This window comes from Musa acuminata, chromosome BXJ2-9 (genome assembly GCF_036884655.1).
Source record: "Musa acuminata AAA Group cultivar baxijiao chromosome BXJ2-9, Cavendish_Baxijiao_AAA, whole genome shotgun sequence".
Taxonomy (NCBI): Eukaryota; Viridiplantae; Streptophyta; class Magnoliopsida; order Zingiberales; family Musaceae; genus Musa; species Musa acuminata.
The window spans coordinates 11,189,767-11,200,691 of NC_088346.1; the positions used below are offsets into that span (position 1 = coordinate 11,189,767).

General features: G+C 38.2%; 1 protein-coding gene across 1 annotated transcript in view; it reads right to left on the reverse strand.

Moving 5' to 3' along the window:
- LOC135623121 (probable cadmium/zinc-transporting ATPase HMA1, chloroplastic) overlaps window positions 1-9,797 on the reverse strand; it is a 35,940-nt gene extending 26,143 nt beyond the window's left edge. The window contains exons 1-4 of the mRNA XM_065125684.1: window positions 9,035-9,797; window positions 5,498-5,648; window positions 5,210-5,394; window positions 1,999-2,145 (exon numbers count right to left, since the gene is read on the reverse strand). Of these exons, the coding sequence (XP_064981756.1) occupies window positions 1,999-2,145; window positions 5,210-5,394; window positions 5,498-5,648; window positions 9,035-9,658 (1,107 nt within the window). The 5' untranslated portion in view covers window positions 9,659-9,797. The remainder of the gene's footprint in view (window positions 1-1,998; window positions 2,146-5,209; window positions 5,395-5,497; window positions 5,649-9,034) is intronic.
- Between the last annotated feature and the right edge of the window lie 1,128 nt (window positions 9,798-10,925).

Genomic DNA, 10,925 nt, shown 5'->3' on the forward strand with positions numbered 1-10,925 from the left:
AGACTTGGATGCTTGATATATGTATGAAACATGTTAACAATTATCACAATTATCAACTTTACTCATTGAGCCTTTATATATTTTTTTCTTTATCTAGATATTATACCATAATACAGTATGTTGTCCTAAATGATATGTATCAACGATTTAAAAAGACGCTTGGGCGCTTGCGTAGGCGCTCGGGTGAGGCGAGGTGAGGCCCGAGCGCCTCGCTAATCTCCCAGGCGGCGCGCTTCAAACAGGCGCCGCCTGGGCGCTCACCCAAGCCCAAGCACTAGACGCTTCAGGCGAGCACCTGGGTTAACCAAGGCGATCGAACCAGGATTTTAGGTCTGGTTCGGTCCTGGTTCGGTCTCCGATGGTTAGTTGGTTCAATCGAACCAACTAAAACTGATATAAGTGACAACCGAACCCTAACCCTCGCCGCTGCCGCTCCCGATGCCGCTGCTCGCCGCTGTCGCTGCTTGCAAACGCTGTCGCCGCTCGCGCCTCCCGCTACTCGCCACTCCTACTCCAGCTCCCACTCCTGCTCCCGCTGCCGCTGCTCGCCGCTCGCAAACGTTGCCACTGTCGTCGCTCGCCGCTGCCGCTTCCTCTTTTCTCAGTCAACAGGCTCAGCACCCCTTTACACTTCCGTTTAACAATATACGTATATTATATACTGTTAATATTATTAAGTATATTTGAAATGATTAATTTTCAATACTGTTAATAGATTAATAATATATTATTGTGATTTTGTATCTTAGATTTTCTTAATTTAATAGCATATTGTTATTTAAATTTTTAAATAATTATATTTATTAATTATATTTTATATTTTTATATTTTAGCGCCTCGCTTCGCTCGGGCGAGCGCCTGGACGAGAGCCTAGCGCCTCAGGCATTTTTGGACCTTGACACCTAGTGCTTTTTAAATCACTGTTATGTATAATCAAGATACTTGTCAAACATGATTTTATAAGACATGTACCATAAATGAATATTATCCTAGTCTCCTAGACCTTTCAATCAGACAAGCAGCTGCATTGAGCATACCATATCAAGTACAATAAGGCATTGTTTGGAAAGAAGATCGATATGGTATGATCATTGACTTGCAAGAGGTGTTTTAAAATCAAGTGGTGTACTCCAGTTGAATCAGATGTTTATTAGAAGGCAAAGGGAGCAGATTTTGTCATTAATGCAAGATAGCCATTTCAGTTGCCCAAAGACAGATTATTTGGTTGGAAATCACTAGAATTAAATTTGGAATTCAAATTGTGCAGAAAGACAGTTGCCTAATATTACAAAAACAATTAGCATCAGGAAAGCATGGATGATACAAAAGAACAAAATATTCCAGATCAATGATATAAAATTGGTTCATTTAAAAAAGATTGCTGAGATATGCCTTCACTCTTTAGTCAGCAATCCAAGGAAGACTCCTAAGTCAAGATAGATTAATCAAAAAAGTTTTGCATAAAATTAGTTGTGTTTTTTGTAACAGAAATGCAGAATCAGCTAATCATTTATGCTTCACTATTTAATTGATCAGAAACTTGATGTATTTTATTAAAATCTCATATCAAGAAACATCCTTCATCAAGAAGTTTGATTATTTTGTAGTTGTAGAGGCAAAAATATACTCCATATCTTGAAGGAGCTATGGATTGGTGCCATTGCATAACATATCATATTTGGATTGCAAGGAATGTAAGATCTTTAGTAAGAAGTTCATTTCAGAAAATTCAATGAATATAAAAATTGTAAGACTCAAGTTTTCAGTTGATGTGAAAGTGGTGGATGTTCCTAGTAACCAAGCAATCGATTCTACCTATTTAGTTTGTAAATAGTGTTGAGAGTTAAGGTTTTATTGGTTGTTTTTTGTTGTGATAAACATAAGAGTCCATGTAAAATTGAAAGGCACACAGCATAGTTCTGGAAGACATTCATGAACATTTAAAAGTTTAAGATGATCTTAAATGATGGAAAAAGTTCCAATGAGGTTCAATCAAACCTTTACAACCATCATTCCTTCCAAGTTCCGTGCACCACCAGGAATTGCATCTCCAACTCCTCTTTCTAGCGGCTTGGTTTCACCGGTTAAATGTTCAATAGTAATCGTTGATGCCCCTTGAAAAACTTCTCCATCTACCGGAACGGCCTAAGAAAGGCATCACTCTGTCAATCCTAAGTAAATAAGCACTGAGGATATCAAGTGATCCTTTAGAGAAACAAGAAGCATAACATCACACATCTCACATATTAAAACCACTCTAGGAACAGACAAAGACAGAACAAGAGAAGTCACAAAGATCATAAGTGCTGTGTTTTCAATTTTGAGACTGTTTATGGAAAGAACAAGCAGAATAGCATCTGCATGCCACTAGGCCAAGTATTATTTGCAACGTTGTATGCAGAATTAATCAGATATAAAGTGATTAAAGTAATTCTTTAAACAATAATTTGCAACAGAATAGACAGTGGACTAGTGGAGACGCACCTTGAGACAGTATGGCAGAAGACGGGCTACAAAAAATATATATATTATGAGTATGGTTCAACCAAAAGCAAGGGCACTTAACTCCATTTTAATCAATGAATGTAACAATCTACAGGATTGTGCTTCCTGCCTTCCAGGATGTCCAAACCAAGTCAGGTTGCAATCTGGATTCTTGACAGGTGCTTTACATAGGACCTAATGATGCTTCAAGTCAACACAACAAAAACCTAAGATGACTCATCCTATTGACTCTTTTAAGGTCCCCAACTCACCTCACAAGGATTTCGATAGATCATACTCTATGATAGTGAGGCAGTGACTATTATCAAATTTTACTTGGAAAAGAAGAGGACTAGAAGAAGAAAAGAAGGAATTAATAAACAAATAAATAAAGCCACCAAACAGGCAAATCTGCAGCAGGTGAATGCAGAAGACTCTCTACTGCTGGCAACAAGACTTAAGGAGAAGGATCAAAAAAGAAGTCAGGGAAGAAAGGGATAAGATATCAACATGACCAGAGAAGGGCATTGATGATCATTATTAAAAAGCCCTTTCATGAGAAAAAATGTGTCTGTAAGCACAACTCCATTAAAAAGAGTCCATATGTGATTTGACAAATTATTGCCTAAAAAATTGATAATATATCATAATTGACACTATGACAGTCAACTTTAACAACAACCCATAAGCAAGGCAAGTTTAGGAGACTGGAAGTCCAGAATATTTTCCAATTAACCAAAAAAACTACTTGGAAGGTAAAAGCCCTAGGTTACAAGTTTCCCAAAGAGAGCAAAAAGAGCCAGCCTCCACAATTAGCAATTTATCTATTGTTAGCATATTCAAGATTCTCCATACAATGAAAAGGAGGATTGGCAACAAATAACATTCTGAACTTGATCGATTACCAAATCACCACCAAAAAAGGGCAGCGAACAAGATTGTATTGGTCCAACCATAAGCAAGGTAATTAACATCATGCCGCACAAATTAATACATGTACCAACCTTCAGGTTTGTGCTCACTTGATGTCAAAACTCAAAAGAATGCCATGGAGGTCCAACCTTGAAATGTTTCTTTTTCTCACTAAACTAGAAAAGAAGAGAGTTACAAGGCCACTACATGAATATATAGCAGGGCTCACTAAAAGCCCCCTTCTGACACGAATTAGTTTTACCTACTTTCTTGAAAATGAAAAGTGCATTCATATCAAACTCCACTCGACATATGTACACATAGGAAAACAAACCCCAACAAATGTAAACAGCTTCAAAGCCTTTAAAATTATTTATAGAGCCAAAAATGAGGAAGCAGTAATGCTTCAGTAAACAAGGTTGGATGATTTTAAATGCTTTCCATGCTAAAAACATGAGGCTTCACTGACACAAAGTTGCATATGCGATCGAGTTGGTTGTCCACTGTTGAGTACTACATTTTGTAGCTGACATCAAGGTTTTAATAGATGCATCAGCCCACTTGTACCCCTCCAATGGCACAAGGGACGAGAGCTGTCCCACATAGTACCTATGGGATAGTTCATCACATGCATCGAGCCCGCTTGTCATTCGTCACAAGTGCATGGGTGTTTATTGTGCATGGACTAGCCTTTAGACACCCCTAGCGTGACCATTCAAGCTCGCATAAGCACTTGGTAGCCTAATAAATCTCAGATGCCTTTGTTTGCTTTTGCAGTCCTGGCTTCAAGTGCCTTGGTTGTGTGATGACCACAGTTTGACTGCACATTTACTAATTAACTAACTTAATCCTCTCTTGCAATTTCTACAGCACTACTAGAGGTTGAAAGTAGGCTAGCTCGATAGCTAGTAGGTGTAGCTTAGGATGCCACATGACTTAAGCAAAATCGACTATGAAAAACCAGTATTGATACCATAGAGGCATAGACTTCGATTTCACGTAGGAACTGGTGAATGGACCATTTCCATTTCGGGCGGTCCAGTTCGATGCATTAAAAACAAAAATAATAATAATGTTCGGGGCCATGACTTCCCCTTCTCTTCCAAGCCCACCGCCTCTTCTCTAATATTTCACCCTCTCCTCCTCCTTTGTCTCTTCCTCTTCCTCTTCCTCCTCATTCCCCCTCCTCTCTGTCCTAACATCCTCCCCTCCTCTCCCTCCCCTGACAGAGTGTTGGTCCATACCATTGTACTGAATGTCAGTACTAGCAGTATATACCGGTCCAGCCTGGAACTGGTAAGGGTTGGTCCAGCATGAGATTACAAACCTTGATTGATACTAGTATATTGCATTCACTTATAGTTTTTAACTTTTTTATTATTTTATTCGATATTGGATAGTATAGGCTGATATACCACCTAGTATATCAGTGTCACTCTGGACTAATAGGTTACCAAAGCCTGTACAAACTGTTTTCTAAGTGTTTGGTTCACATTTCCAGGATAACTGCGAACAACATGTTAGTTTCAAACTAAACGGTTTTCAAAGCAGCATGCCAGGCATCAACTTGACAACAGGCATAGTAGAGAGTGTATTAACAACTTTACATGATGGGATCAACAAAGTGTCAATACCTACACAAGAAAAATACCATGCACAAAATACACTATGGCAAACATACATGAAAACTTCTTTGGGGGAAAATATTCACAAAGACTTGAAAGTAAATTATCATCATCATGAAAGGAGTATCATAAAATCTCAAAAATCATCCAAATTTACAAACAAAAGTTATCAAATATTTGGCACAAACCTCACCGGCCCTGACCAGTATATATGAACCCACTTCAAGATCACAAACTGGAACTTTTGCATAATCCAATTTTGAGAATTGAGGAGGTTCATCACCATTTACATCTAACAATAGTGCATAATCTGGAAAGTTGTCTTTGAGTTCCTTGACATCAATCATTGATTGGCTGGTAAAATACTCTTCGGCTGCAAACAAGATTGTGCATTCAAAATTCAAACTCAGTATAACCTTGAGATGCTTCCATAAACATTTAAAATATAAGAGCCAAAAAATTGAATCAAGTATTACCAATGTGAGCCAGGTTAAACATTGCAAGAAGCAGGCCACCTTCTAACGAGTTCCCCATGAATACTGAAGCAAAGGCTGCAAGGGCCATGAGCACGTGGATATTCACTTTTCCAGAAGCAATGATCACAATAGCATCAAGTGCAGCCGAAACCTAAAAAGTAGAATACAAGTGACCCAAGACATGCCCACAACAATAAAAAAATTATGACAACTTAAATTTAAAGTGTCGATAAAAGAAAATACAACATATTAGCAAAATAATGCACCACAGACACAACAAGTAGGTAAGTCAAGTACAAGGTTGGTTTATGCTGGATTTATTTTTCGAAATTAAATTTTATCAGCAAAATATAAAGCAGATAATGACCCACTTGAACATAAAACTTGCATGATATTACCAGATAAACTTCTCAGCTCAAACCATGAACTCTATAACTATGCTAGTGCTAGACATTATTGGCCAATAATTTTGAAATTCCAGATAGTGTGCATTATAACTTTAAAAAATGGATCTCATGTGAGAGCAATGAGAAGATTTACTTGGAGAATTCACTTATCATGTGCGTAACAATTTACCAAAATGTAAATGGCTATAATTTCAACTTAGCAAAATGTACTAGAAGCGAGCAATTGTGAGAATCATGCTAGGTGGTATCAGCTAGTTTTCACATGATACACCTGATCAGTATCAGTATTGTACAAACCAACAATTTTTCAGATTTTTCATCCTCACAATCAGAAAACCATCGACATCTACTAGAATTAATCAATTTCGATCAAAGTTAAATGATTTTAACCAATTCTAACCAATTTAAAGCCTAACAAAAAGAGGGAAGGAGCAAAAGGAGGAAAAGAAGAGGCAAGTTAAGATGGAGAAAAGACAAAAAAGAAACATATGATTATAAGAGTAAGATAAAAGAGGAAATGTTGCCACTATTGCATATGACATATGTTATTGCTTAAAATATCGCATCTGGTGTCTAACACCACTATTGTAGTGATCATTGTCCAAGGAATATAGAGAGAGGAAAAGAGAGAAAGAGTAGTCATTTCTATTGATACTATCAAACGGGAAATATTACGAGACTTAAAATTGATCTTGTGAACACTTTCTTCAAATAAAATATTGATTCCTTGTCTGAATTATCCTAACCTTGAGTCCTTGACCATCACTGAGCTTTGGAATTTAAAACGACATATATACAATAATCATGTTCTATAATAGTATCTCCATAAAATATTGATTTTGTGATAAAAACATCATAGATATCTTAAATTAATTAATTTCGAAAAATTTTGTTATCTTCTTTTTTTTTTACATTTCAGTTTTGTATCTTTTAATGTATTAATTTTTAGTATTTTTCATCATTAGCTGTAATGCATAACGAGGGTGAGAGAGTTTTTGGCACATAATCTTTGTATTTCCATAAAATATATTTTATTTCTATATTTTATTATTTTATTATTTTGTTTTTTGAGTTATTTTCTTGGCTGATCTTGTTCACAATACTGATCTTATGAACTATGGTGAATGACTTTAAATACAGGTTGGACCCTATCAATCCATCTTATCTTACAGATCTGACAAAGCACCAAACATGGGCTTCTTTTTTTTTGAACTACAGAACTACCAAGTGATACAAGTCGACATAGCAGTCGTTACCTCGATATCATGTCAGTCTGATAGATTCTCACAATTGGCATCAATGTGCTATCCGAGACCTTGATGGTGAGAATAAAAAGTTTCTAGTGAAAAAGTAGACTTCCTATGTACATATTGTAGAAGTTACCACGAGCAAGGCATTTCAGCTTTAAAATATTATTTGAGCACGTAGAAAATAAATCATATAGTACATATTCCAATCAAATTATAAAACAAGCATATTTCAATTGTAATGTCAAGAAGGTTGTACAACAAGCATGTGAGTTTAAGTCCTAAATAATAAAGTACCATTTCCATTTATTATCATACTAGACTGCACATATCATGCTGAGACGATAATTGAACCAAGAAAACTCCATCAGGCCTCCGTAACAGCAGTATGCCAAGTTTCTTTATTAATGGGAGAAGGAGATTCTAGCTCATACTCATTCCCTACGTAGAAGGAGAGATTTTCTTTTCCTTCATCCTCCAGTTTTTTCTTTCATTTTTCACCTTTTTGTACACATCTCAAACTGTACCAAGCCTATATTAACTTTATGCATTCTGACAGTACATATGAAACCATTTCATGTTTCAAAACCTTAAAAACATGAGCCTGCAAAACATTCACCATTTCTTGGGACCAATTATATAATGTACCGATGGCAAACTCACTCAAATCCTCAACTTGAATAGTGGCTCCAATTTTCTCCTTTAGCTCCTCCATGCTAATTTATCGGTTGTTCATTGTTGCAGCCCTCTAGCCTCATAAATGATAAAACCATATGATTTTCATTTCTCAAGTATTATTTCCATTTTTAACCCTAAGCTAAAACTACAAGCTTATAAATTAAGATGAGTGTCATAACTAAGAGCAGAACACCACTTACAACTTAGATTTAACAAATTAAGTCAAAAACTACACCCGATGATCAAGCAAAAGAAGACTATGTGCTCTTTATAGAACAGAACTTTTGGGAGAATAGACGTTTACTGTCTTGTCAGATTTACCTATCTAAACATTAAGAATATATTTGATATCCTTTTAAAGTCACAAGATATCATAAATATCCTTCTAAAGTTATAAATGAATTGTGAGCATGTATGTAGGATTTTAAAGGACCATTATGTCCTCCTTTTTGCCATCCAATGGGTCAACCTGAATTCCCCAAACTAAATCATAATCAATATTTCCATGGGAAAAAAAGATTTGAGTGAAGGATCTAAAGCCCTCAATACATTATCTATTATTTCCAAAAGTGTTATCTTGATTTCTGTTCCAATAGAATGATGGCTTATATTAGAATGAGCATTTACTTCCTAAATATATCAGCTATTTTAGCTGATAAAGGTTTTGATAGTTTATCGCAAGGTCTGGGTCCGAATCCCACCTTTGCCACTTACCTTTGGCCAAATAAAAAATAAAAAATTTACTTCCTAAATAAAAAAATTGTCGTAAACCCTTCGGCCAGGTTCATTGCAAGATTAGACACTGGAGGGTTACTCACTGATTGTATGAGGTTAAACCTCGACAAGGTTAATCTCCTATCTACAAACTAGAATTCCAGGTTCTCTAAAAAGTTTGAAACTGAATCTCAGACAATTTAACTATAATTCAATCTTCTTTATGTTTACAATTCACTTGCAGTAAGATTAGCTTAGTTATTTTTTTCTGTTATTGTTAGAGGAGACTTTTTTCATGCGTTTACGGATCTCTCAGTTATTGCTATTCGGAATCTCTAATTCTACCAAACGTGTCTCAACTGATACAAGTTCATCCAAAAGGAACGCTCAACAACAAGTATTAAAAGGCTTGGCAATCCTTTTCTTGGAAGAGAGAGAGAAGGGGGAAGAGAGGAGAAAGAATAGGTAACATCTATAAGTTATGGAATTACCCCAACGAGAGGGAAAGCGACTGCGATAAGGGCATTCTGCAATGGTTTGCCCGCTCGACCAGGCAGTAAACAGTGGCAGGCAGCAGCAAGGAGGAGCAACACCATGGAGCAGCAGCACAGCTGCAGGTGCTCCCGGAGGAGATCCGCCAGGTCTGCCCACCCTACAGCCTTTGCGAAGCGGAGGACAGCCATCTGAGCTTCGTTCGGAAGCCCATCTTCTCCATGGCCATGACTATGACCATGCCCATGGTGGTGGTGATGGTCGTGGTCGTGGTCGTGGTCGTGGCTGTGGCTGTGGCCATGGTGACTATGGTAACTGTGGCTACGGACACCATGATCGGCGGTGCCGTGCACGCTACAGCATAGAGGACGGAGGATCCGGGGTCCGGAGGGCGGGTAGAGTAATGGGCTTTTGCTGAAGATCAACGAGGAGGAGTGAGCAAAGGAATTGGGGCGCCGATAACGACGGACCAGGGTTGGGGTTCTGTAGTTGAATGGCGAGGAGGAGGACCTTCGCTGTTGCGTCGCCCTCGCCCTCGCCCTCGTCGTCCTCTTGCAGATCGGGAATTGATCGAGCGCCGCCGGGCTGTTCCTACTGCGAGTTGCGAATGCGAGGGATTCCATCCGTCTTCCTGGCGAGACGGAGCTACAAAAGGTGCATCGGCTCAGTCCGGAAATGGCGAGGGGGCGCGGGCGCTACTTGGGGAGGTTGTGGTGCAGACTCCTTTGGGATGTCAACGGACCATCCACATGATGTGCTCACCTCTTGTCATCGCTCATCGACTCTGTGTTATTTCTCTTAATTCGTGTACGGACTTCTTGCATGGCTCCATCGTTTGTCATAGAGTTGTTGGACGACTTTTCTTGGAGAAATCTAATCGGATCGGTAGACTGGTAATTTGATTCTGAAAAGTAACTAATTTTGAACGAATTCTAAAATCTTATATTTTCACCTTAATGCTACTGTGTAAAAAAATTATTAAGAAAATTTTAAACGATTCTTTTTAAGACAATCGATTCACTCTATGGCATCGACCAAAAGGGAGAAAAAAAATAGAGAGTGAAAGGTAAGAAAAAAATGATAGGCGACTGATTATCAAGTCAAGAATATTATATATATTTATGTAATAATATATTATTAAACATTTTAAAAATAAAAAATATTTTTCAAAAAAAAAAATTAATTCGCTCAAAAAATTAAAACGTATGACATGTATGTACAACTCACGATCGATAGATTGTAATCAATAATGAGTATATTCTGGCATCTCCCCTAAAATCATAGTTAATCGTTCCGGAGTTGATATGATGTGCACAAGCAAATGTAACACTTTGGACTCGTACGAGATAATCATCTGCACCCGTGCCGCTAGCACAGACTCGTATGAGACAACCGACCATGTCGCGCACACTTGAGGTTGTACACGATAACACCACACAGTACGAAGCAGCACCATGTGGCATAGAGTCATACAAGTCGATCAACATTATGCGGAGTGTACGGGTCAATCGCCCAAGGTGTCAACAACCATTAACAAACCACGTATGGTCGGCCCTCGACTGCGAGTATAAAAGTCGACCTCCTGGTCAATGCAAGAGGTTAGATCTTGGACACTCAAATTCACTCCATCACCATCATACTAACTTAAGCTCGAGAGTGGTTGAGTCGAGATTTCCCCTCCCGATTTCGACCTATGTGCAGGAGCCTAACGAGGAAGGAAAAGTAACCCCAACTCTATCTCGGATCGGCTCAACATATGACATCCCGACCCGACCTAACACCGATTCTCTCTAGCCAAGAAGCCACGTCGACGACCTTACACACTTGGATCAAATCGAGCCGCACTGACAACACAGTAACGACGTGAAGTTGCACAACACATCTCAAGCT